Below are 26,499 nucleotides of genomic sequence, written 5' to 3' on the forward strand. Positions count from 1 at the left end.
GCATCAGTACTCAGTAGTCGTGCGAGTTGTTTCGGCGGCACGGCGAAGCTTGTCAAGCTAACTTAGGTTTCATCCAAGAGCTGTGAAAATTCCGAGGTGCAACAACCGATGCACAACGTTGATGCAAATGATTCAATAATGCCTGAACATAGACGAGGAATCTGCAGCTGACGGCTGTTCGTGGCTACGACAACACGCGTCTCACTCGCCATAGGTGTTGCGGTCGTGTCTTAAAGTGCGATTGTCATTCCTTTGAAGCAGTATTCTTGCTCTCCCGAGTATGGAAGAATGACAGGTGCGCGGAAGCGCGTCGAACCGCGAAAATATATAAAATGGCGACGTATCCAAACCTGATAATCAGAGCTCTCGAGGTGCTGCTGCACCTGCTGAGAAAAAAGTTGCTTTATCGAAGATTGATTGTCAGCAGAGTGACCAGCAGTCGCTATAGATACGACGAAAGGTGTACTGCAGATGCGACACTCACCCCGGTCCTCCTTGTATGTGAGCGCTCGTAGAGAACGCGTGTAATGGCCATGCACAATGAGACACACGCAACGTCGCACAGCACACAAATTGCTGGTGCACGACTGCCATAATGTACATGACAGTAGGAGATACGCTCGCCATCATTGCCCAATCGCAATTGCCTAGTGGGCGCAGGTGTTGACTGCTTGGAAATAGACAGAACGCTTATACCTGGCGAACAGCGAGCAGATATACTGGGTGCAAAGAGGCGGCCCATCCGAGAAACCACTGAAATCTCGAGTCCCGAAGCCTGAACGAGGATGCAACTTCAAGCCTGCATCAGTTACGGAGGAGAACGACTTCGAAGTCCCACGCATGCGCGCTGGACGCTGGATTGGCTCTCATTGTTGTTATCTCTTCTTTTCACTCCTTGTGCTGTCTTCAGCCCGTCTTCAACGATTTCCGGACGCGAGATTATTCCATTTTTCTTCTCTTGTGTTGCCGCAATTGTTTTCCCCTGCGAAATGACCGCATAGACTTTCGCCGACATCTCGAATTCTTACCACAAACCGCTCGCCCGCGACCGCATCTTCTTGCCTGAGAGCTGCCCCACTATTGGTAGACCGTTTGAAAAATCGCTTTCTGTTGATTTACGACATCCAGGATGACAGCCGTAATAGCGGCCAGTACCGCCCTTCAAGTACTTGACGACCCGTCTCAACCTACTTCTCAAACTCCTTCTCCTACATCACCCACACCGTCGTTGCAAAATGTATACCGCTCGACTGGCAATCCGAACGGCATCGCCTCATCTGCATACGCCTCATCGTCCCTATATCAAAATGTAACCCTAGACCTACCACCAGGCATGTCATATCCTGACTTCCTCCGTACCTGGACGGACGCACGTGTTGCTCGGTGGTTGACCGATATCAAGTGCGGACATCATGCTGCGACGTTCAAGGCAAACGATATCCGAGGTGATGTCCTTCTTGAGCTTGACCAGGTCACCCTGAAGGAAATGGGCATGACGAGTGTTGGGGACAGGCTGAGGATAGTCAACGCAGTCAAATTCCTCAGACAGAGGTGTTCTTCCACCAGTTCTCCCTTATCAGTATTCGTGAACCGCCCACGGTTTTCTGTTCCTGAGCATTCTCGCAGCCCGAGCGGAGATCTTCACAATTCTGCGGCGCGAGGCGTCAATCGGCGACTGGAGGGCAGTCGTCCGGCTCCATTGCACTTGACTCCTGCTGGTTCTCTGGACTTACCACGCGTAGTCCGTGACGGTCAAGATTCTGCCAAGTATATTCCCTCTATACGACCGTTGCCACAGCCCAGCTCAGGTTCGAGTCACGGCACACCGACCACCGCGCACAGTACCCGCTCCAATCTCCCGCCTCTTCCACCCCCTCCCCGTGGTCAACCGCCCTTGCCACCCACTAACGGCCGATTAACTCCCCGCTCGCTTCAGGCTCCTGCCAATCCGCTGTCTGGACGGCGCACCCCCGAATCGTCACCTTTATCATCTCACCCCGCTCCCCACGGACAGAACCTACTATCTCCTGCATCACAATCCTCAGGATCGAGTAGGCTGGGATTCAACTTATCTCCGGATACTCGTCAGGGGAACAGAACGCCTATCCGCACAACTTCTCCGCTTCCATTGCCTCCAATATCGTCCAATTCCCGCAATCTTGTCCGCCCCCCCAACGAGAGTGGTAGTCACAACAGGAATACTTCGTTGTCAAATCCTGCATCCAACCCTCCCGGCAAATCGCCCTCTCGTCCTCCTCAAGGCAATAGCCCTCATCCGTATGCATCCTCAAACCCACAGCACGGTCTATCGCCTATCGCAGAATCTTTCGCCACGCAGCGCTCCGGTTCGAATGCTCCTTCATACAAGGCTGGCATGAGTCCTTTGTTGCGCCCTGGCACACCTTCCTACAACACGCCTTCCTTGGATGACCTGAAGAGAAAGCTGGCCAAGTTCATCTTACCAGACGAAGGTCAATCCACCAGGATTAATACTGCAGATTGCACGGACGGTGTTGAGGTCCTTATGAGGGCCCTCAAGAAGCTCGGCAAGTTGAGCTCGAGACTAAGCCCAGATAGTGTGGAACATGTTGAGTTGGAACATGGGGCGTTGTGTGTGGATGGATGGGGGGCTTATCTTGATTATGGACAAGATGGTACCACGAGTAGGTTATTTCACCGGGATAAATGCATCCTACAACTCATTGACTTGTTGTGTCGTGCAGATGGTCCCTTGACGGCGGCACAGCTTCTCTCTATTTGCCAAGCTCCGGCAGATGACCCTGCTCGTGATTACGGACTTACTCTTCGTGTGATTGAAAGGCTACCGCGAAGAGGAGAAAGCCCGACGAGTCTGGTGTTCGCCAATCCTGATTTCGACCCAGATGAAGAGCTAATGGCGCCAGACATACCTGGAGCGCATACGCCCAGCACGAAGAACATGAAGCGCGCGAGTTCTGTTAGTATTCTGAGTGGGCTCGGTGTGCGGATACCGGAGAAGGCGTCGGACACTTCAGCATCCAATTCCCCTAGCCAGAGTCCTGTGAAAAGCGCGTCCGGGGGCAAGAAGGTGCCATCAAAGCTCCGCAACTTCTTTGGGCAGCGTCCTCCCAGCGAGCTCATCACAACACATTTGGCGGAGTACTTCCCGTTCACGGAGAAGAAAGTACTGGAACGTACAAGGAGACAGAGTATGATGCGCACCAGTGGTGCTCGCGCCCCTGATAGACGAGACAGCATCATTTCTTGGAACCCGCCGCCGTCTCGCTTCAGCGTCAGCACACTGGGCTCACAGCAGAATGCGTCCCCGAGGGTCTCCGTGTCCTCTGCATCTGTGCCGCTTCCTGACAAGCCGCCGCCTCCTGTACCCACAGTCGAACGACTGGGTCCTCCTCTTCGATTATCATTGTCCACAGATGAGGGTCATTCTCTCGAAATCACTGAGACAGACCAATCGGAGGCTTCGAAGCGAGTTTCAAGTCCCCATATCCTACCGCCTGTAGCATTCCCGTCTGAATCGCTGTCGGAATCTCTGAACCTTGGACCTAGTCTGCAAGGGACAGTGACCTTCCCGCGAACGCTATCGAACGCTTCAAAACGCATGAGCTACATCACTGAGCTGCGGAGCAAGCGGGATCGTTCTGATGCTGCGAGTCTTCTCACCGTGGACGAGATCACGGCGGAAGTAGAGAATCGAGAAATCAGCGAGAGCAAGAAGGACGTAGAGAGCTCGGAGGAGTGGACCAAAGTTGACGTGGAGGACGAGTACGACAAGCAGAGCATCAAGGAAGAGGATGAAGAGGATGACGATGTAGCTGGGGAAGAGGAGGAGAGCGAACTAGACGAAGACGATGCGGATGATGTAACTGTTGAAGTTGACGACGAGGGTGAGCCTGGCAAGGCGATTACATCACGTGGGAGTGAGTTCCTGTACTTTCAAGGCTTCGGTTACGACTCTAACTATGCTACAGGCGAGAGAACGATTAAATGGATCAAAGGCGCCCTCATTGGTGCGGGCTCGTTCGGAAAAGTTTACCTTGGAATGGATGCTGCCACAGGCCTCCTCATGGCGGTGAAGCAAGTTGAGTTGCCGACGGGATCCGCACCTAACGAAGAACGCAAGAAGAGTATGCTCAGTGCTCTAGAGCACGAGATTGAACTCTTGAAAGAATTTCACCACGAAAACATTGTCCAGTATCACTGTGAGTCTTTCCCTCTCCATATTTTCTAATTCTTAATTATGGCCTGTAGCTTCATGCATTGACGATGACCACCTCAATATCTTCTTGGAGTATGTGCCTGGCGGTTCCGTAACATCATTGTTACGCAATTACGGAGCCTTCGAGGAGCCTCTTGTGCGCAACTGGGTTAGGCAGATTCTCCTGGGACTCAACTATCTTCACGAACGGGATATCATTCATCGTGATATCAAGGGCGCCAATATGTTAGTTGACAACAAGGGCGGCGTCAAGATCTCAGACTTTGGCATCTCAAAGAAAGTTGAAGATAGTGAGTGTCATTACGACCTTATTCCCAGACTCTCACTGACTATTTTTTGTTCTTGTCAGATCTACTTCCTGGACATCGCGCCCATCGCCCTTCTCTCCAAGGATCAGTGTTTTGGATGGCTCCGGAAGTGGTGAAGCAGACCGCTTACACACAAAAGGCTGATATCTGGAGTGTGGGTTGCCTGGTCGTGGAGATGTTGACCGGAGAACATCCTTGGGCGCAGCTGACACAAATGCAAGCTATTTTCAAGGCGAGTTACCGTATCACCTGCGCACAAAGTATTCCCTCACTTATTTAACCTGAACAGATTGGTTCATCAGCAAAGCCTACTATTCCAGCCGATATTTCCGCCGAAGCTGAGAATTTCCTCCAACTCACGTTTGAGCTTAATCACAAGGCGAGACCAACCGCCGCAGAACTGCTCAAACACCCCTGGATTGTGAACCAGCCACTTCCGTTAGGTCACTAGCTCTGTCCTTGACTCTTGCTATGCATTTTGCGCTTTGCCATGAAATATACCAGGGAATTCATTTCGGGTTTTAATACTTCGCGCACGGACTTCATGCATCTCACTTCGTCGATTCGCAAGTAGCACAGATACAATATAGTTATTCATCACGTTGTGCCCGCTACGTGTCCCGACTAGTCATCCGCTTGATCCCGTTTCCTCTTTGTGCCCGAGCCAGCTTTTTTGCCAGGGCCCCAGTTTGGCAGAGGATTTTCTTGGTAACGCACAAGCTTCACGTGGGAAGCTTTAGATGTCATCCACTGTGGATGTTTCTTGAAGTTGGCTTCCGTTCTGCAGGAAGTCCAATGAGCATCGGCAAAGCTAATACTGGGTGTTACTCACTTTAATTCCCGGCTCAACAGGTGATGCGTCGGCGACGTCTGGGATATTTTCTCCATCTTTACCGGATGCGTTTTTATCCAGGAGCGGTACATATCATACAACTCGGCGCGTGTGGCTGTTGTTTTCAATGAGCCAGCAGCTGCATGCGAACGGGATATTTGGTGACCAGCATTCAGTAGGGCCGACCTGCGACAGTGTGAGCTTGAAGGCCGTCATCAGAGGTGAAGAGACACTCACGCCACGTCATCCAAAGAGGGGCATACACAGTGGAAAAATCCTGCAATCTTAGGCGGGGTGAAATAGAAAGGAATATCTAACTCCTACGAGCAAAAAATCAGACAAAGATAAGCATGCAAGACAAGGGAGTGCTCACTTCTTTCGCGACCGACAGCATACCCTTCATGCGAGTGGCAGTTCCATATTTGCCCTCAGACGCTTCCACATGCTGCAATACTCGTCCAACGAAGGCGGTGTCGTGTAAGGAACCTGACCACATTGGACCAGCGATCTGCAACAAAATTATCAGATAACACTGTATGTACCATCTCAGGCCACAATCTCACATGGAGGATAGAGTTACATTCGGGGCACTTATCGGCCGCTGTTGGTCCAGTATGGGCTTTGTACTGCAAGTTGATATTCCCACTGGCTTCATGGACTTGCTCAACTATCCGACCTAGGGGTTGGTTGTAGAAGGCCTGACAGCCACTACAAATGTAGTACATTGATGTCTTACTGTCAAGTATCGTGGTCAATGAAGTACTGATGAGCTAAGAGTGAAACCTGCCTGAACGCTTTTTTGACCTCGGTGGGGGAAGAGTTGATACGGACAAAAATGCGAACATAGAAATCGATCGAGAGCGACAACAGCGGTTGGATATAGCGTCCATATCTCGCTGCACTTGTCGATATCGTATTCAGGACCAGACGGAGGGCCTGACATAGGTCGTCAACAGATATCCAGTAGCTAACGCTCTCGCGCACTAACCGCTTCATGACAGTACTCCGCCCTGACAGATGTGCCACCATAGTTAGAGAAGCTATCCGAGGCTATGAGTAGCGTCCCTAGTAAGAGAGGGCGTAGGAATGCACCATTTCTCAGGATAGTTCAGCGTCGCCAATACGGCGAGATCTGTGCAAGTCACACAGAGTAACCCTAATGGGAGAGAACGTTATCGCAGAACCAATGCAAACACAGAAGTAAGTTACCTCCGTCGGTGACGCATTGAACAGCTGCGTCAATAAATGGTGCTGCTGTACCGTAGGGATCCAGGTCTACCACATCGACGCGTTCCTTCTCCGCATGATGATTGTACATCAAAACGCTTGAGATCGTAGTTCAGATTAACATCCCATCGAACGACGTTAAAGCGCACCATGCATCACCTTCATTGACTCTGACTTTTGGTGATTTTGCTGGACCTTGGCTACTTCCAGCTTCAGCGGATCCGGAGGACCCTTGGCCCGACCCTTCCTCTCCTCCGAGTCCATTGATCTCGATATTCCTCCTCATTGCTGCAACCGCAGTCGGGGAAAGGTCATTTGCTATGACATATCTGTCTCGACGGCTGTTAAGGCGAAGATGTCGAATAACGACGATGCGCACGAACTTTACCAAGGGGATCTCCTTAGCATACCGGATGGAACGCAACCCAGTCGCAGACAGTGCTTCGAGGATGACAGATTTATACGGTCGATACTAGTTTTGAACTGTCCTGTCAAAGAGCGGTACAAAGTGTAACTGGAATCTACTTACCTCCTTCTGCTTGTAAGAATCGGACGCGATTTTGGTCGGGCTCTCTGCAGATCCGGATTCCTCAGAAGGTGGTGGCACATCATCGGTCTTTACTTCAGGTTTAGCTTCTCCGGGATCAGCCTCTTCCACAGCATCAGACGCAGAGGTCTCAACTGATACGCATGTCCTGACGCGTTCATAAGCACTCCATGCCCTCAACAATTTAAACTCACTTTTTGCACGCTTCGCCTTCGGCCCCTTCTCGAGCTTGCGTGCCCGCTTCTCCTGGCCTTGCCTCCATTTATTCTCCTTCTCCTCGTTCAGCAGCTCGCTCCACGTACGGATGCACGCGACGCTGAGATCGCGATTGAATTCTTGGACAGGATTGAGGAACGCCTCGTTGTCTGCCGATCGCAGGATGTAGGAGTTGTTCTCCGTGTGCAGAGTGAACCCCTCGGGAACCGCAATTGGGGCCTCAGCAGTCATATTTCCTAGCCGACGGAGTCTAGTGTGCAATGCGTTTTGGAGGCGCAGAGGCCTGACGGCGTACCGGAGAATGAACAGCGTGTTGATGTCCGAAGATATTCTTGCAACTGCGAGATTTCACGGAGCACTTGGTGTCGATTGCGTCAATTGTGATACTGTAGTTGCCGGACCGGGGCAGCCGAACAATCGCACTCTGTGACTCTATGATTGTAGTACTGGCACAGTTGGCCGGACACATCCAGTCTGACCCAAAGCTTCACCAATTGTAACAGTAGACTGAGGAGGGGAAACGCGGAATAGAGATGCAGTAGAAATACAAATGATGTCCATGCTTCCTGCAAATGTCCGGACAGAATGTACGAATTAGAAGCAGCCCAATTATCATGCAGTATTACCCAATAGACGTGTTCAATCCAACCGTCAGTTTTACCCAAAAAATCAGTACTCAAAATCCTCCGAAATCATGGAAATCAACCCGCGCATGTCGCCCCGCGCAATCCGCGCCGGGTCGATCTGTGCGGCGATGGCCTTGCGCATCATGGCATTGAGAGAGGTAGGACCACAGCCTAGAGCAACAAATGTATTGATTAGTACCCATTCCGCCTAGCACTATAGACCACGTACATCCAACGATGATAGATCCCTTTGCCCGCTCAACCTCGTCTGCTAGGATGCGATCCAGTCGCGGCTTCCCAGGGCGGGCGTGTTCCGCAACGACACCGACATCCTCCATCTCCTGCGCGTCGAGGTCGTGCTGCAGCTGCTCGCTCTCCTTCGTCACGAGCGCCGCAAGACTGCGCGTGTCGGACATCTGCGAGACGGCCGAATCGCGGCGCGGCCGGTGCGAGCTAGATTCGTGCGGCGGAGACACCGGCGAACGTAGCCCCGACATAGGGTGCTCATGGTTCAGCAATGGTGCAGCGCTGTTGGGGGAACGGAGAGCAGACGACGGGCTGCCGTCACTGCCATACTCCAGCGGCGAGAGATGCGTTCTACTGTCCGCCATATTCACCATCGACTGGTTCCAGCCGGTGTCGACGCGCATCCCCAGCTGCCGCTGCTTGGCACCCTGCGTGCCCTGAATCATGGACTGCCGCCGCGTATTCGCGCGTCGCAGCCGCCCCTCTCTCTTTATCGAGAGGCTGAACACATGCTCCCCAGGAATCGCCGTGTCGTTGTCGCCCTCGAAGTTCGTGAGGTCGAGCACGTGCTCCTCGTGCCCGAGCTCGTCGTTGTCCCGAACGTAGTCCCCCGAGTAGTAGCTGAGGTCCATATTGTCCACCCACGTGTCGCTCTCCATGCCGTCGTCGTCATCAGGCGACGCGGATCGCGACTGCTGCTTGCCTAGCGCACGCGCGAAATCAGGTATTGGCATTGTCAGGTTGTCGTCCTTCATCGGCAGTGCCTGGCTCGTGAACGAAGCGATCGCTGCTGGCCCCGATTGGGGCGCCGGCGCAACGTTCGTTACAAATATTTCGACTTGCAGCTCAGCAGAGGGTACCATCGCCATGCACCGACGCAGTATCGAAGCGCCCCACTGGATATGGCCTGTGCACTCGTGAGGCCAAAGGAAACTACACATATGTCAAAAGGCAAACATACCAAACTCGCGGACAAGCCATACAAAGCGGACGCGAGTGGTCCTAAATCCGGGTTTACCCCAGCCTCCCTTGTGTCCACCAAGGTGACTCCCATCCCTCCCAGCAAGGCATAGGCACAGATACTGCAGAACCGACAAGCCGAAACATACGCCAGAACCTCCAGTGACAAGGAGCACCGTCGAATGCGCGCCCCACCGCGCGCGCTCAGCAGAGCCAAATGGCCCGTCGACATAAGCACGCATCAGCACACCGCGTCGAGGCAACGGATAGCTGCCGGGTAGATTCTCGCCCGATATGCTGCTCTGTCCTCGGGATACAGCGAGCGCGAGGGCATCCCACAAGTCTTTTGACCACCCGTTCTTGGCGCGGACGATGAAATCAAGCTCGCGGCCCTCATCTGTGGGCGACTGCTCGTCGCACACAGAGGCGACGGTGAAGGGATGCGTAGTGAACCGGCAGATGGACGGGATACCCAGGAGAAAGTGTTGCCCAGGTGCCCACGGTAAATAGCCAGGTGTGATAAGACGGAGACGAACCGTGCGGCCTGGGAGTAACTCCGCCAAAGCGAATCCAGGTGGTGGAATATACCTCTCTGGGACGAGGAGGTGTGGAACGGATAACGGCGGAGGATACTGGCTTGATTCTTCAGCACCCGCCCCAGACTTGGCGGGGGGACCGAGGGAAACAGTCGGCACGGGTGGCTGCACGCTACCGAAAAAGCCGTTGGTGTGCAACCACCACGCCCCGCGCCAGATACGTTCACCGAACCACAGATAGAGGGCAGCGCCGCACCACCACCACACCTGCGGATGGTGCAGGGCAGACATGACGATAGTCATGGGGATCAGGATGACGTGCATGAAGTAGAACGCTTCATAATGCGCCTGCCGGATAGGTTTTATGGAAAGGATGACCAGTAGCGTCATGAGACCATACGCCTAGACAGAAATTCCACCATTAGACGGAGTACGAACAGCACAAATGTTATCGAAAGGTACATACTGTCCAAGCGAATATGAATCTCTGAAAGTCCCAGGCATACGTGTATGCGATTTTCCCAGTCCCATCACGACGGTCCTCAAATAACTGCACACTCCAGAACACGACATGAAGTGTCGTGACGAACCAGATCAAACGGCCAGACCACCGGTGGAGCCAAGCGAGCTTGTCAAAATGAATTTGAAGAACGAACGGCAGTGCAAAAATCGCAAAGGGGGGCGCTTTGAGAGCGAATAACACGCAGAGCGGAAAGAGAGCAAAGGCAACGATGCCTGTCCTGTTGCTAGAAGTCCACCATGCCTTCTGGATGGTGTACTGAGGCGCAAGGTTGTCAGCGGGAGGGATTTCGCGCTTAGTCGCCGGGGTAGTAGTCGTTGGAGTGCCGAGACCAAATATCGTGGAATTCGGTGCTATATAATCAGGCCCGACGAAGGACAGAAGCATAGTTGCTATAATGAGGACACTGAGGGCGAGGAGTTGGGCGTTGGAGGGAAAAGGTAGCGGTGGTTTGTAGGGCAGGCCCTTGCGCTTGGCTTCGGCGAGACTGTGTTTCTTCCGCCATGTTCTGCGACGAAGAGACCATTTGGTGAAGTATGCTCCGAGGACGCGTGCTCTGAGGCCGGCCAAATGAAAGAGGGCGTAGATGACGAGGACAACGGCGATAGCGACCCAAAGAATGTAAGCATAGACAGTGCTAGGATTGCTGGAGCAATGTATTGTGAGATACGCAGTGATCCAGTCGAGATCGTTGGAGTAAGAAGGAGTGGTTGGGTTCGGAGTCAGGGGAGACTGAACGGATGTGGTGGTCGAGGACATGCAGTTGAGAGAGAACCAGCTCGCGGAGAGAATAGACTCGGTGAAGGTGAAGGAGCGTCTGCAAAAATGTGCAGATGCCTTGCACGAATTGGATGTTCTTGAAGGCTGAGATCGGAACAAACGTAGATGAGCAGACAGTGTCCAGGCGCAGGCTGGACGTCCGAGGCGGCGGCGTAGCTATGGACAAGATATAACGGTCAATTGTCAGATTTCTCTACGTTCCTCTGGAGGACGGAAGGCGAAGGGACACGCAGATGCGCGAAGAGAAGGAGAAGTCGAACATGGAGTGCTGCGCGAAGGAACGGCTCGCTGCACGGCAAGTCGAGTTCTCCTCGCAGCAGACGCCCAAATATAGTGACGTTCTTCTGCTGGGCGCCACGCAGATGGATCTCACCAGATCTGCCAAAAATACATATTACATAATTACACCCGGGCCCATCCGGTCAAAATTAATCACATCATACGATAATCCTCCTCTGAAATTTAAACCGCCTGGCGTTCAGACGTCAGCTGGATGGATCACTGTATAGCAGTCCTAAACGTTAAACAGCCACCCTCCATGCTGGATGCCGGCCTCACTCGACAACTTGACATCTTCTGTCTGCTGCCAACGCATGTCGCGTTCAATTTCCATCACGCGTCTGCTGATCCCACCAATGTGGTCTTCAACGTCCCAAAATACATCACTCGTATTCACAGCGTCTCACCGGTGGCCCCATTAACCTGTATCATACATATACCAGTATCATGTGCAAGACAAGCGTCCGTCTCTCATGACACAGTTTCTCCAGAGCGAACCTGCGCGCAAGCGGTGCGGGATCAGTGTCGGTCGACAATCCATATCAACAGCACAGACGCACCTCCTTGCCCGTCTTCTTGATCTTCTCGAGCAGGGTATCATACGGGATCGTCCCAGTCACCAGCACCTCCTGCTTCTCCAGGCTGACGGTGAACGAGTTCACACCTGACGAACAAGGGGCGTCAGCATTCGTCGTCTACGAGCAGTCCAAATCGGAGACCATCGGACTCCGCTTTCTTGAGCGCGCGCTCGACAGCACCGGAGCAGCCGGAGCAGGTCATCTAACGCCCTCGCGTTGAGCCATCTTTGTCCTGGTTATTAAGACGATGGTCATGCGCACCTTGACATCGAATTTGTAACTATGCGTCGACTGTTGCAGTTACTGTTAGTCTGGGATTCAGTGCGAGATCGCATTGCCGAAGACGTACCATTGTGAGAACAGAGCACAGCGGAAGATCAGCTTGCAGGACAGGTCTCGCAACGTACTGTGCTTATACGAAAAGTAGAGCAATAGGGAAGTAGGGAAGTTACGGACGTGGCGTATTCAGCCACTTCCGCATGCTGGCTCCTTTATATCTGCATGACAGCAGCAACTCTCCAAGAAATCGCGCAATAGGATCAGTCATAGGGATGAGTCAGCCCGTAACTCTATTGCACTATCATGGCAAGTGGACACAGATTGCACGCAGCATCGATAACCCGAGAATGATCATCCAACGACTATGTATGTATACGTGGGTTACAAAGTTTGAACCTATACGTCTAGCTACTAGCATAACGCGCTTGAAACACGTTAGAGCGTTCCACTGCGGCTTCGTCAAACGGGTCGCAGTCACCGTACTCAAACACTATACGCAAAACATCACGACGTCCGTGTTTGCTGCGCCATCTCAACCTGTTCGTCTCCCTCAGTCGCCACCGCCTCCCAGCCCGAACTCGGGGAGGGCCTGCCGCGTATTCGCGCGAAGCAGTTCGAGAAGAAAGCTGACAAACAGGTCATCATTAGCGGCATGTGGAAAACGAGTTGCGCACCTGAAATCGCCGTTGGCGCGCCGTGGTTTCTCCGTGTGATGTAATAGATTGGTATACCCACCAGCACGAAGCCTACACCACCGTAAGATTCTGCAGATACAAACGAGAATCTGGGTACTTACCTACCACGGCCATCGCTTCTAGTGGTGCTGCAATGACCGGCATGCATAGCAGGAACAAGCATACCTATCGGGGAACGAGGATGTGACTAAAAGGCTGCGGGATGTGTAGGTGAACGTACAGCACAGAAAATAAGTGGTGTCGTGATCCACGTCTTATAAGGTCTGTTCACGCTCGTTGAGTCGCACGACGACACAGGGTGCAATGAGAATGGAAATACACACCGTTCTAACATAGGTTCTTTGATCCGTAAGATAACCAATCCAAGTACCTGTCAACGAGTTGAGCTTGCTGCAGTCGATACCCAGGCCACGATACCAACAGTAAGGAAATAAAACGCCCAAGACGCGACCACAGCAAAGTTGATGAGAGTCCGGAAACCGCCACCAAAGACAATAAACGTAATTGTGAGCGCAGCTTGCAAACACATCGCATTGAGCGGGGTCTTGAGCTTCTTGTTGTTCCGACCGAACAACGCGGGCAGATATCCTTCCCGTCCAGCCACATATATAAGTCGCGCGGAGGTGAAAAACGACCCTAGCCGGTAGCATTGGAGGTGAGACCCATAGGCACGTCCCATAGGATCTCTACTTCACGCACCGTTTAATGCCCCAAAGCATGAGGTCGCCACCATACAAGCAAAGACGATCCCGCCTATAGGTCCAAATAGCGCGCGCCCGAAATCAAGAGCAACGGTGTTGCTCAGTCCAACAGTCACCTGCGAAGTCGGGTCATAGGCCGCCCAACAGACACATGAGTATCTCCGCACCTTGTCCAGGACCGCGAAGTAGGCCAGATTGGCCAGTAAGAACAGTGCCTGGGAGCACAATCAGGAGAGACGAAATATCTCGTGATGGAGTGCTGACGCACTGCCACGATAGCCATACTGATATGGATCGCTCGGGGGATGTTCTTCTCCGGGTTCTTCATCTCCCCGCCAACGTAGTTGGCTTGGTCCCAGCCGTCGAATGCCCAGAGCCCAGAATAGAGTGCTAGCGCGTATGCCGACGGGCTAGTACTCGATCCGTCGAATAGAGGGTCCGTCAACGAAGACGAAGCATGTCCTCTACCTAGTTGGATGAGTCCAAGGACGGTAATGGATACCTGCGTGGGAGTTCAATACCACGGACCGGTCGAAAGACACGATGTGATGTCTACGCACCAACGAAACGATCTACTGACCCGACTTGAGGTCAGACGATCTACAATACGACGAGGCTGCCTCACCTTAATCGTGGTGAAAACGACAGCAGTGCGCGTAGCGAGAGTGGGTGTGGCTACACAGATGATGGAGACCACGAGGACCGCCGCAACCGCGGTGAGTTTGATCGCCCACTGTGGAATGTCATCCGGAGATACCTCAGCGCTTGTACTGTGCCAGAAGAGCCGGTTAAGGTATTCAGCGAAGATTAAACTAATGACAGCATTGCCACCTAAGCGGCAGCTATAAGTGAACCTGGAGAGAAGTCTCTGCCGCAGGAAGCATACCGGGTTTAAGTGCTGATATGGCTGTCCAAGCGAACAGGTACGAGACCAGCGGGCCATACGAATACTGGAGATACGCCTGCGCACCTCCATTTACAGGTATTGAAGACCCTAACTCCGCAAAGCTACTGGCACCTGTCCATGCGAGCAATCCTGACGCGAGCCATACCGCTAAGCTCGCGCCTACACTCTGGGTATTAGCAACCACCACTCCCGGGGAGGAACTTTGAAAAAGATAAACATAGAAAGCAGTGTAGGTTCTGGCAGTACAACGCACAAGATGCCAGAGCCAATCTGCAATCCGACGACAAGCGCGACGCCTTGCCTGCACTGTCAATGGAGCTTCACTCTCTGGACACTGAGTTAACGCACCATTCACAAGCCCTATGTGCTTCTCGTGCGCTTCTCCGTGAAGAGATTCGGGTTCACTTAGACTTGCAGCCAGCGGCAGAAGATCTCGCTGGAAGTCGAAGCCAGAGATTGAGTATGCTCTGCCACGCGTCGGTCTTGGTGCATCAGCCAGAAGAGGTCCATCCGAAATTTCTAGAGCTCTCAAGGAATCGTCAGAGTCGTGTGAGGAGCGAGATGTACGCGGAGACAACGAGTAGGTTTGTGAACGTGGTGACTTCAGAGCGTCGAATAGCGGGACCTTGGGTGATGGAGAAGTCATATAGTTACGAAAGCCGACCGAGAGTGGTGAAGAAATCGACCTGTCTACACGATTTCGGATTTCGTCTACAGCACGATGGGCGATTTATCTCCCTGCTAAGTAAGAGGCAAGCCAAAGCTTGGACCCAGCAGTTTGGATGGAAGAAACGTAAGCGCCCAAAATCAGATCGGCTTCACGTGGCAAGAGTCAACGGTAGCGTCTGTTCACCAATACTATCAATGACCCGGATGTGCCATAATATGGCACTTCTGGTCCCGCTACACACTACCTTGCCCGATTGTCTTCGGCACTTCAGAGACTGTTTCTGTAGCATGTAGAACACTAAAGACTATTTTTTCGGATTTTTTTGACTAGCGTTGAACATTTTGGAGACATGCCGAGGTGTGGCACCAGCCAAATACATTCCGGCAATCCCGGATTTCATGGGACCCAAGTGGGCCACATTTAATTCTGAAACTTTTACAGTACTAAAGTACAATGTATGAGAGCATCCCTGAATAATTTCGAGGCAATCAGTGTAGAGGATCAAACTGTAGAAAAAAGTATGGCACTTCTGGGCCATATGGCATATCCGGGTCACTGATAGTATTGAGGTACCGCTTCAGCATCTCATATCATATTTGAGCAAACTCGATGCTAACATGGACCCCAACAACAGCGAGGTAGCAGTATGCTGCACCACACCACGAAACAGGCTTGTATCCCGGAGAACTCGATTTATTCGATTTATTAGTGGGTTGCAGGCAGAGCTTTATGCTCAGAATCCAGGAGCAGAGAAGCCAGCACCGAAATCGACCATCAATTCTGTGCATTCAGAAGAAGTCCTTGAGCGACTACAGCATGTATATCCTCACATCTTTCTTGGCAGGCCTCCATGCACTGTGGTAAATACAGTAAATTAGTAGGCAGCATTCAACCATACGAGCATTATCTCACCTTGACGATTTCAGCTGACGTCAAACGACCTGACTGCCAGATACTTGTGATAGTATCTAAAGCCGGCATACCAGCCAAAATTAAGCTGCCCGATGCAGCCTCTGCTTCAACCTCTGTTGGGTCTAACCAGATCTCCTTCCCTATGGCAGACTGTGAACGCAGTAAGAACTTATACCAGCACATGGATCACATCTCACTTACTGCAGCGCACGACACGACCAACCCTAGCATTTCAATCCCTGCGTCCGCAAGAGCAGCACTAGCAGCTACGGAACCCGCTGCTATACAGCCTTCAATACCGTCATTCTCTATGATGGTAATGTAGACGTCGATTGTAGACTTCGGCAGTAATTCCAACCTCACGGCAGGGAGCAGCGCTTGATATATTTGCACGGCTACTGACCTATCTTCGGCATCCTAGTGCACAGATAACGTCTGAATACAAAACGAGGACGGGGACTGAACACTTACGTGAATAGGCACCCTTCTGCGTGTGCAAGAGAAAGGTGTAAACTTGACTTCCACGTTCAAACGCCCCTGCTCGCTATATACTGTAGTTTTTGACTGGCGAGGGCCATAACTGTTCGATCAGGGTTCGCTCTGCACCTCAGGCGAAGAGAAAATAACAAACTGACACACCGCACGCAATTTTTGTTCGCTCCGTCTCAATATACGCTGAACCGTTCGCCTGATTGATCAGGCCAGCTTCAAGAACTGTGAACAGCGGAATGGTGGTCAAGGGAGCCTCAAACAGACGGGTAACCTCGTACAAACAGGCCGAATGTCTCCTGCGGACCGTCCTTGACGGGATTTTCCTGGCGTCACTAGCAGAGACTCGTCCTCTTCGTCCGACGCGAACACAGGAGAGAAGCTCTCTTCCGGGCCGTTTATTCGTCTGCGATCGAAGTTGCTCAAAGCCATGAAAGTCACGACAGAGTCGGTGATGACCACCGTGACATAGAAATCTTGAAGTGGGTGTGACTCCACCTAGTAAGTGCTGTAACCCCGGTTACACTACTGTACAGTAGCGTTGGTTAGTGAGCACAGTAATGACTGTTGTCGGGGTTTCAACTACACTATGTTGTTACAAAGGTCCATGATGTCCCAGTCCAGAGACTCGAGCACTCATCATCTTCACCTCCTGGGTCTTGCCCTCGACGAAGCACGAAAATGCGAGCCGACACCTACCGCTTTTTGTGTTGGGTGCATCCTTACCGTCGCTTCATCCACCGAGCCTAATAAACCCATTATACTCGCACGCGGTTACTCTCGAGAACTTCCGGGTAACACTCATGCCGAAGCAAATGCTTTGGCGAAAGCGCATCAGTTATCCCAGACGGAACTGAGCCATATTGTTCCCTTCACATCTACATACACCATCGGCGATTTGCTCACCTGCGCGGATATCTATACCACCATGGAACCTTGTTCGATACGCACATCGGGACTAGCTCCTTGTGCCGATGCCATCATAGCTGCCAGAATACGCAGGTGCTTCATAGGTGTGGGAGAGCCTGATGACTTTGTCAAGTGTGAAGGCGCACGGAAGTTGGCAGATGCAGGAGTGGAGGTGATCTGGTTAAAGGGATTTGAAGATGAGTGTCTGGAGGTAGCAAGGCGGGGCCAAGAACGACTGTGACCAATTAACGTTGAACATCGCGTACAGTATCTACACACCTTGCAAGAAAATCTGTCGTGGTCTGCTCACGACGATATCGGACGGCATATACATAGTGCAGATGCCCCATCTCCCGGCCCAGTGCGCCACTTGACGCGGAACCGTAGAAAGATGCACCACGAGCACATTCAATTCCATCTGGAGTGTTATCTGCGTTGTTTCTGTCAGTACAGATATCTATTCATCACATTTTGAGTTGCGAGTTTCACGCCAAAATCGCCTCGGAAATGAAGCAGCTTGAAGGTGTTTGCGATTGTTTGCGAGATCCATGAGAGATACTGAGATACTTGTTCCTGCACTCCATCTTTTTTGAAAGCGGCTGAACGATGCGTATCGAAAAGTGCTACTTCTGCTCGAAGAGCGTGTATCCCGGGCACGGTATGTGGACTTGCAGACGTCTTGGCTGTGTAGTTTGACTGTCGAAACATAGGGAGTGCTTTTGTAAGAAACGATGCAAAGGTCTTCCGGTTCTGTACTTCAAAGTGAGTCACACTACAGTGCAAGTGTCCTCTCTTCTGACGGAGGGATCATTCAGATGTCATAAGAACTTCAAGTATACTGCCTCTCTATTCTGTGCGGTACGAGCTATTGAACCCTTGCCACTAGAATGAAGCGCAACCCAAGAAAAGTAAAGTGGACTAAGGCATTCCGGAAAGCTGCTGGGAAGGAGATGACCATCGTGAGTCAATTCTGGTGTGCTGGAGTCTTCGGAGGCTCAGAACGATTGTGCAGGACTCAACTATCGAGTTCGAGAAGCGGAGAAATATCCCCGTGCGCTACAACCGTGAGCTGGTGCAGACGACTGTGCAGGCCATGAAACGGATAGCGGATATCAAGAAACGGAGAGAACGTGCCTTCTGGAAAAGCAGGTGCGTCTCGACCTTTCTCGCAGAGTGTTGGATGTACTCACACGATCCCTTACAGGATGGCCGCCAGCAGGGAGAAGCTGCGGAAGTATAGGAAGAAGAGGCTGGAAGCAAAATTACCTGTCAAGCTAGTGGAACCTATGTCGATAGAGTCACTAGAGACAGTGAAAGTCCGGGAGAAGATCAAGGTCTCCATAAAAGCGAGGAGTGCCCTGATCCCGGGCGAAGGCCGTTCAATGGGCATGGAGATCGACTGATGCTGCGCAGATCTCGGATTCGTTTACTGGCATATGTATTCACGCAGATTCCGGACTATGCAAGTGTATGATGAATCGGTGTACATGCTACTAGTACAATGTGCGATGCGTGCTACAGTATACATACTTATTCTACTACGATGCTAGAGCTACAATGTAATCCGGGATAAATCATCGTTGCTTGTATTTCGCCTCGTTCTCAAGGTGAACCTTTGGATCCAGTGAATTGTGTAGTCCAAGAAGGGTCTTGCTGACAGCCTCGCTTGCGCCAATCATGGGCTTCAGCACAGCGATTGGCACAGCTCGAACTACAGCACGGACAGGCCCCTATACAGCTCTGAGCAATTTGTGCCTGAAGAACGGAGCCTAGTGCTCACCTCGTTGCCCGACCGTTCATATACTTCCATCGGAACGGCGAGAATAGTTTGTGCAGCGGAACCGAAGTTTCTCTTGAGGCTCCTGAACGCCGTATGAATGCCCTCCTTCACGTTTATGGGCTGATCAGCATATCTACTGATCAGATCTCCCTCAGTGAACTGTTCTCCAAGTTCACCAGGGAGGGGAGACGTCTGAACTGCTTCTGCTGTAATAGTGTCCAGATGTTGTCCTCCAAGGACGTTCTCCGCCTGCTCCAGGATAACTTGTGTTCCGGTGGCCAAGCGAGCACCCAGCTTAATGGCCTCCGTCGCGGTTGACTTTACAAACGCAGTCGCCCCCTTCTGCAAACCTCGAACGACTCGGCCATCTTTCTTGTACTGCGCAATCGGTAAGAGCACGAGATCTGCAAATCCGGAACCAACGTTCACCACTGAACGAATGGGAGCAACTCCGGAGATGACATCCACTAGTTGCGTGGCTTTCACATCAGGAGTCCAGAGATCGTTCAGCAGATCGAATAACCTTGACCATCCAGTCACCTGTATACTGGTCAGCATCCATGCTGTGCAATCCCATAGGAACTCACCCCAGTCAGGGTTATGTGACGCAGTGTCATCTCTGCACCGTCGAAGTGGAAGAAATTCATGAGCTCAATAGTCCTGCCATCTCGCAAAGCTCTGTAATCTACGCGTCGGGGCTTGTAATCCAACTTGATTCCTATAGGGAACATCTCCGCTTGTTCTGGTAGAAGAATGTTAGCCTTTGAATCAGGATTAATGAGCAAAAACCGACGGAAGTATATCTCTTCGGATTGAGGGGCAGGGAGACTATCGGGATCCTTGAAACTGAAAAATTTCTTCAGAAAGTCCAGCGCGTCTTGATCAACATGCAACCGTAGCGGCAAGATTTTTGCCTGTCGCGTGAAGATCAGTGCGCTTCCTAGCATCACTCAATGGATATGCAACTCACACGTAGTCTGGCCTCCACAGAAGGATGATCCGGGATTGGATGAATGCTTCGGAGTTCTACCTTCACCATGTTGGAATCAGTCTCCCGGACATTACCACGAGAGTCCTCCCGCAGAGCCGTCAAAAACCTGCTCCACGTCGATGTCTTGATGTGATCAAGGATCTCGATATGAGTGATCGTAATGAGAATCCTCGAGACAAGAGCTGCGCCAGGTTCATAATGGTCGACTTCGGCGTTCAAACCCAAAAATTGGAGTTCGATACTGGCGCCTCTTGATCTGACCATTCCCTTGCGACGAGGTCGCACCTGAGGTGCCCTGATACTCACAGGAGAGGTTGATGTTTGTTGCTTCAGAGATTGCCAAGAGCTTTGACTGGCAGTTTCAAAGTCCTCGTTCAACTCTTCGTCGATCGCTGCTATCAAAGCCCCCGGTTCCAATTCGTCGATGTTATGTTCCAGGCCAATATAAACCGAATTGAACAGGAGAGTGTTCGTCTCTTCAACACTTGGATCAGGTGTTTGACCGCTTGCCACAAGCTGCCTGATCTTTGCTAGTTTGCGTCTCATTTCTTTCCTTTCTTCTTCTATTATCCTGCGTGTTCGCGCCCAGTCATAGCCGTCATAGAGAAACAAAGTGGCATTGCAGTCGTGTACCCGTACTGCGATAGTCGTTTCCTCAGAGCTAGAGATGTGAATATGTAATTCGACGGATCAAGTACCTAACACGAGAGACTGACCTGAACGTTCCCTCAGCACCATCTGGCTTCATGGTGTCGAAATAGTTTTGCACTATGTGCATTCCTTCGGGATGGAGCATCTTGATAGTTTCTCCGCCATATCGTGTGATCAGCCCGTGTTCATCAGCACTGGCTACTGCGGAGGGTTCATGAGCATCGGCGTCGAAATCGTCCAGATCATCGTCTGTAAGTTCTCGAAGACCGGCTGCGGCGCCAAATGATTCGTCGAGATAATCCATATTGCTAGGAAGGTCATCGCTAATCATATCCGGTGCCGCACCGACCTCTGGTAGCTGTCGGAATGCGTGCTCATCTAGAGAAGCTAGAATGAACATGAGTGCCATTCTTTGTCAGTGTCACAAGATGTACGCACCTAGTAGACTGCGAGATGCTGAGTCTTTCGAGAGAATACTTGGCTCTTGCCTCTTCTTCGGTACTGTGGACCTGGGGGTGCATGAGCAGGCATTCTGACGTTTACGTGGAACAACGTACGTCACTTCCGAAGGGCTGCTAAACATTGAAGTGAAATCATTAATGAAGCCAGTTAAAGCCGTCAATGTATCAGCACACAGATGAAGATGAAGATCTCCATGGCCGATAGTGACCTAACATCAAAATCTAAGCCGATCGAAATGATGATAACAAATACCTCACTTACTCGTGTATGTGGAGGTTCTTTACGTCGCACCAACCTGACGTCAACGTCTGTAAGTTCCGCAAGCACAGAATAGCCTGCTCCCTGTCACCGTCCGTCAGTTAAGAAGAACTTGAGTAAGCATAGGACGAACCTCCCAAAATAGAGCACCGGGAGAATGCGATGCTACCTGTACTGTTCCATCAGCCGATCCGTGGGAGACAGCAGCGAGATCGTCGACGAGAAATAATGACAGCGCCGGTACATGAAGTTGGAATGAAGTCTCTGGCGAGCTGCCAACGATTAAAACGGAGAAATTGAGTTCTCCGACATATGGTATGAGAGTACCGGGGAAAGTGGGAGCTAGCAAACGAAAAGAGGTGTCCACAAGCTTGATGGACACACTGGTCCTTTCACTAGGGACAACCGATTCAAATGCCTGCGACATCCGGTAAACACAGATGATACATATACACGACGCAGGCTACTTACTCCTGGCGGAGCCTGCGCAAATCGTCCCAGGTCCGCGGCCCAGTCAAAATATGGATGAAAGTTGTACGTGAGACCACTCAGCGTAAGCCTTATTCGGGATTCCTTGGAGGTGGTTTCAGGTACAGTTAGAGAAGTCAACCGCAGTTTGAGTGCTGAGCGGGTTGCAGCCTGTTCCGCGTGACATCAATGCCCGATTACTATATAATGTGGATAACCACATACCAAACTATGAGGCGAGGTCAGCGATAGAAAAGTCGTACTCGATCCAGACTTTGCAGTCTCCTTGACAGAAATATCCATGATGCCTAGCGTTAAAACAGTCTCGTCCTGTATGAGGTTTGTCAAGAGGAACGAAGGACAAGCACCGACTACAAAGATCACACACCTTTCCTTCCGGCTGCAGCTCTACGAGAATATCAACGTCGGAAGCTGCGATGTCAAAAGGTCGAATAGTCCCTTCGGCGTCTCTAGGTAGCAACAGTCTGACCACGGCTACGTATATCACTCTCAACCAGTGCACTCACACGATTAAGGATAGGAACTTACCATTTGACACAGTAAGCTTTATTGCTGTCTCACTCCTGGCGTTCTGAGGATTGGCGCTAGCAATTGTCCCGCCTTCGCTTCCGCTGGCCTGACTGCCCGCCCTCGTCATAGCGAAGAAGCGACTTCCGATGAGACTAGGATCCCTACTGTCTCCCCTCTCGGTATCAGACTCCCACCGGGATGATCCACTGGAGACGGCTTCCATTAATTGCGCCAGATCATCCGCCCACAGCTGAATCACATCGAGATTCGGCTTCGAAAGCTCTACGTGAACAGAAGGTATATCCACAGCAACTGCGGTCGTAATGAGACCAGCAGGTCCCGAACGATCGGATGCAGGGGAGCGGATGAGACTAATGGATGGCCATGTTTGTGGTCCCACTGGAGAAGTTCCAAACTGTCCACCAAGCCTGTCAATTGCGTCTGTAGAGATCGAACCTAGCGACAGAATAGAGCTGGCTTTATCCTCTCCAACCAACGAACAACCAACTACGAGACGCCGCCAACTCGCAGCCAAAAGGGGTTTCCCTGTCATGTCGTCCGTGTGGGTGAAAGGTTCGCCATCAGCGAATCGCGTGGACGTTGGTCTGTTGTCGTGCGATAGACCACCAAGGGATAGCCTGAGGTCATGGACATCGAAAACGATGACTCCAGAACGAGGAGTGCATGATGGAGGAGGGGGAACTCTCACTTGCACACGAATCATGGGAAATCTCAATGTGATGAGCGAACTATTATCCTTCATCCCTTTAGCCCCCCTCTGGTGGACACGAATAAGTAAGAGAAAACGTCTATACAAGGATGTTGATTCACCTTGCGCCTAGAGTGAACAGGTGATGTAGTAGTTCCTAGCTTGCTTCCAGTACCCTCGTTCCGATAATCAAATCCAAGATTCAAATCGTCCAGGACAAGACGTTCCAATCGGCGCCTCTCTCTCTCCTGTTCCCTCTCCTGCTCGCGTAAAAAGAAAATGTTGCTCGCCCGTGGAGTACTTGGAGGTGTTTCCACATCTTCAGCGTTTTCCTCCAGCTCGTCGCCAGCGTCTGATCGGTTATTCACAGGAAGTTTACTTTCTCCCCCAAAAGAACGCGCGTTCTCTTCGGGAAAAACAATTTCCTCAAGGAACACCAATGTCTCACTGATCCCGTATCGGTCGCCCGAAGTTAGGACCAGACCCAGATCTACGAACACATGGAGAGGGGCAAAGTCTACCTCGACCTGTACCCTGTTGTTCTCTCTGGATAAAATTCGTGACGATAGAGGTCTTGGTAATGATACCTTCACAGCCATGGCTGGAGAATGTGAGCGCTGCATTATCTCAGTGGATCTACTCGGCCAACCCGATGCGTTCGCGAGTCCAGCCATTCCTGGTGAAGATGGAGAACCGAAGGAAAATGGCCGCGCAGAACTCGGACTTACACTAGGAGAAAGAGGTGATATGGTTCCTTGAGGGCTCGTATGGACAGACGCAGAGGTAGGGGAGCGACCTGTTGTGTGCTGTGCATGCGAACGAGGCAGGGAATGAGGGTGTAGGTGGGGAGGGGGTTTGCTGCGCCATAACGAGAGCTTTGCAGTGGTACTGCGACGTGCAGGATCTGTCCAATTTATTACCTCGAACACAGGTAACGAGAAGGTGATATCTGCCACGTTGAGATCGGGAGAGATATGTTGAGGGTGATATTGCACGGGAAGATGGGGATCTGTGATCATGAGAGGAATCGCATAAGTAGGAGTTGAGACCCGCTGAGAGCCAGTGGCAGGTTGGTCTGGGGCCATGAAAGCAAATGCAGACATTTCAGAAAGTGAGAAGGATAGTTCTGTGGTCATGGCCTGGAAGGTTTCCACACCCGGTATTCTTTGCGCCGACGCGCCATGGAGGCCATGGGAAAGCGGTGAAGACATGCTGATACATGTAGACAGATTATCTAGATGCAGCCGCACGAATCCATGGCAAAGGCGCGGAGGTACGAGGGGGCGGGCGTAAAACTCCGTAAGCCCATCATCATAGCCGAATGGTGGCACTTTCAACCCTGGTAGTAGAAGAATAACCACACCACGAACGTGCAGGTTCGCCTCGAGTTCGTCCAACCAAGCAGGGCGTAGATTTGATCCTGAGGTCTGGCGGGAAACCGAGGGATGCGGTGCAGAGTAGTCGGGAGAATGAGAGTTCCACGAATGTACAACGTCTAGGATACTCCGAATATGGCGAGCGCGGAGAGAGCAAGCGATGATTCCAACACTTGCGTCTAGTCTGATCTTCTCGTTGGTGATATTACTTTGTTCTGCATTTGGGTTAGAGGCCTTCGGCGGAGAATGCTGCGAAAACCGAGGCGATTGTGACAATGCTGGGCTTTGATTTGAAGCATGTAGCAACACCGGAGTAGTAAGACGAATGGTGATGGGTTCTGCTCTCGACGAAATCAAGGTATCATCTCGAATTTCGTTCGTTCTGATGGCAAGCTGAGGCTGATGCTGGAATCCATCGTCTGAAGGCACTTTGGAAGGGCTCGCTTTGCTCGGGTGGTCGCGACTTCGTGAAGTCGGGTCCCGGTTTGCAGGCTCAGGCCACGGGGAACAATCTTTGGTGCTTGCAATTGTCGATGCAGTCGACACTGCACTTTGATACATACTGCTTGCTATCGTGCTTGCAGGGGATGCCACACGAGGGGGGAGAGCAATGATGGATTGCGACATTAGCAATTGTGTTTCTTCATCCAAGTCAGAAGAGTCTGAATATGGGGAAGATGGCATCGGAGAGTGATTAGACGGAGACGTGGGGACAGGAGACGATGGACTATAGTGAGAAGGCGACGGCGCATAGGACGATGGTGCCGGCGATGAGGGTGATTGCGGCCTAGGTGGTCGGAGGCAACGCGTGGTGAGGTTAACACCGGAGATGGTAATAGTTCGTACTTCTCCAGATGTCCGTTCTGCCTTCATAGAAGAGGTCGGAACAGAAGACGTCACGCTCGGTCCTTCGGCTCCATAATGAATTTCTAGTACTGCAAGAGTGAAACTGGCGTGCTGTGGATGAACGAGGGTGATCTTGATATCAGAAGCGTCAAATTCGAAACGGGCGAGTAACCGCTCGATTAGCGTAGCAAATATTGAAACACCCGCCGGCTCGCTTTCTGGATGCGCCATCTCCTCATCTGTTATAAATGGATCCAGTCCACCAGGAAGATTATCATCCAGAGAGTGAGTTGAGGCAGTCAAATCGGGATAGAGAGATTCGCGAAGTGCTGCTTCTTCACGAGGAGTGAGTTCTTCGTGCATGAAAGTCTCAGCTACTGATGCAACAGACTCTGCAAGATCAATGGGGTTTAGTGGGGTGTTAGAGAGGGTTGGGTTGAGGTAAAATGTCAGGTGGAGAGACTCCAGCGAGAGACCAACAGTGGAAGTCAGAGGATTGGGCCAAGGGATACGGACTGTCACTTTCCCAAGAGAGCCATCATGTAGCTGAATGGGCAGCCCAGAGAATACGTGATTGACCGCCTGAGGGACGAGTTGTTAGTCAGTGAGCAGTTTGGAGATGGAATGGAACACACATCATTATCCAGCTCGAGATCTCTGACTTGGACATAGCCTGAGCCAATCTGCGAGTCAATCTGCTGTATATTAAGTTGTCCTGGCTTTAGAAAATGTCCTAGCGATCGTCGCAACGCAAACGAGATGAACCGTCTTTGAATACTTGACGGCAACACGAAGTCAAGGGAAGGGAGAGTCGGGAACCATGAAGAAGGCCACCAAGACATGATTGTAGAGATACACACTGCCAGGCCGTAGATGATTGCAACAAGTCTTCCCAGTCTGTCGCAAAGCAGAAGAATGCTAGCAGCTCCGAGGTGAGAGAGCTCAGGCTGGTGAGAGGCTCAGGGTGACGAACACGTGACCCTAGAGCACCCAC

At 51.6% G+C, this 26,499-nt stretch overlaps 8 protein-coding genes across 8 annotated transcripts; 2 read left to right on the top strand and 6 right to left on the bottom strand.

Annotated features, from left to right (window-relative positions):
• Nucleotides 1–1,129: 1,129 nt before the first annotated feature.
• On the top strand, nt 1,130–4,975 carry SCP_0405310 (Pkinase-domain-containing protein; the record flags this gene model as incomplete). Its single annotated transcript, XM_027757263.1, has 6 exons — nt 1,130–2,663; nt 2,724–3,917; nt 3,969–4,199; nt 4,249–4,506; nt 4,566–4,756; nt 4,814–4,975. 6 exons carry the CDS (start codon nt 1,130–1,132, stop codon nt 4,973–4,975), a joined length of 3,570 nt encoding a protein of 1,189 aa, XP_027613064.1.
• A 173-nt stretch (nt 4,976–5,148) lies between these two features.
• Nucleotides 5,149–7,577, bottom strand: SCP_0405320 (tRNA (guanine(26)-N(2))-dimethyltransferase; the record flags this gene model as incomplete). Its single annotated transcript, XM_027757264.1, has 13 exons — nt 5,149–5,305; nt 5,357–5,542; nt 5,594–5,676; nt 5,730–5,864; nt 5,920–6,064; nt 6,144–6,292; nt 6,345–6,396; nt 6,449–6,512; nt 6,566–6,681; nt 6,733–6,912; nt 6,967–7,055; nt 7,113–7,264; nt 7,325–7,577. 13 exons carry the CDS (start codon nt 7,575–7,577, stop codon nt 5,149–5,151), a joined length of 1,761 nt encoding a protein of 586 aa, XP_027613065.1.
• A 438-nt stretch (nt 7,578–8,015) lies between these two features.
• SCP_0405330 (hypothetical protein) lies at nt 8,016–10,993 on the bottom strand (the record flags this gene model as incomplete). The annotated part of the gene is made up of 4 exons (XM_027757265.1): nt 8,016–8,143; nt 8,202–9,125; nt 9,180–10,116; nt 10,181–10,993. The coding sequence occupies 4 exons, from the start codon at nt 10,991–10,993 to the stop codon at nt 8,016–8,018; spliced, it is 2,802 nt and encodes a 933-aa protein (XP_027613066.1).
• Nucleotides 10,994–11,764: 771 nt separating this feature from the next.
• On the bottom strand, nt 11,765–12,223 carry SCP_0405340 (Metal homeostasis factor ATX1; the record flags this gene model as incomplete). Its single annotated transcript, XM_027757266.1, has 5 exons — nt 11,765–11,791; nt 11,854–11,957; nt 12,013–12,073; nt 12,133–12,162; nt 12,221–12,223. 5 exons carry the CDS (start codon nt 12,221–12,223, stop codon nt 11,765–11,767), a joined length of 225 nt encoding a protein of 74 aa, XP_027613067.1.
• A 431-nt stretch (nt 12,224–12,654) lies between these two features.
• Nucleotides 12,655–15,099, bottom strand: SCP_0405350 (hypothetical protein; the record flags this gene model as incomplete). The annotated part of the gene is made up of 14 exons (XM_027757267.1): nt 12,655–12,776; nt 12,825–12,896; nt 12,947–13,010; nt 13,066–13,108; nt 13,169–13,215; nt 13,267–13,481; nt 13,545–13,662; nt 13,714–13,761; nt 13,815–14,048; nt 14,107–14,118; nt 14,172–14,377; nt 14,433–14,653; nt 14,707–14,749; nt 14,802–15,099. 14 exons carry the CDS (start codon nt 15,097–15,099, stop codon nt 12,655–12,657), a joined length of 1,743 nt encoding a protein of 580 aa, XP_027613068.1.
• Nucleotides 15,100–15,897: 798 nt separating this feature from the next.
• Nucleotides 15,898–16,956, bottom strand: SCP_0405360 (Exosome complex component mtr3; the record flags this gene model as incomplete). The annotated part of the gene is made up of 6 exons (XM_027757268.1): nt 15,898–15,978; nt 16,036–16,185; nt 16,237–16,452; nt 16,507–16,615; nt 16,671–16,749; nt 16,806–16,956. The coding sequence occupies 6 exons, from the start codon at nt 16,954–16,956 to the stop codon at nt 15,898–15,900; spliced, it is 786 nt and encodes a 261-aa protein (XP_027613069.1).
• A 1,083-nt stretch (nt 16,957–18,039) lies between these two features.
• Nucleotides 18,040–18,836, top strand: SCP_0405370 (Ribosome biogenesis protein; the record flags this gene model as incomplete). Its single annotated transcript, XM_027757269.1, has 6 exons — nt 18,040–18,091; nt 18,144–18,195; nt 18,249–18,266; nt 18,320–18,392; nt 18,446–18,582; nt 18,638–18,836. The coding sequence occupies 6 exons, from the start codon at nt 18,040–18,042 to the stop codon at nt 18,834–18,836; spliced, it is 531 nt and encodes a 176-aa protein (XP_027613070.1).
• Nucleotides 18,837–19,007: 171 nt separating this feature from the next.
• Nucleotides 19,008–26,347, bottom strand: SCP_0405380 (Autophagy-related protein; the record flags this gene model as incomplete). Its single annotated transcript, XM_027757270.1, has 16 exons — nt 19,008–19,163; nt 19,214–19,753; nt 19,801–19,955; nt 20,007–20,127; nt 20,184–20,865; nt 20,921–21,242; nt 21,294–21,364; nt 21,413–21,525; nt 21,579–21,659; nt 21,709–21,993; nt 22,047–22,214; nt 22,269–22,373; nt 22,432–22,538; nt 22,593–23,352; nt 23,406–26,087; nt 26,141–26,347. 16 exons carry the CDS (start codon nt 26,345–26,347, stop codon nt 19,008–19,010), a joined length of 6,555 nt encoding a protein of 2,184 aa, XP_027613071.1.
• Between the last annotated feature and the right edge of the window lie 152 nt (nt 26,348–26,499).

The sequence above is a fragment of the Sparassis crispa genome, assembly GCF_003851025.1.
Source record: "Sparassis crispa DNA, contig_000003F, whole genome shotgun sequence".
NCBI classification, from domain to species: Eukaryota; Fungi; Basidiomycota; class Agaricomycetes; order Polyporales; family Sparassidaceae; genus Sparassis; species Sparassis crispa.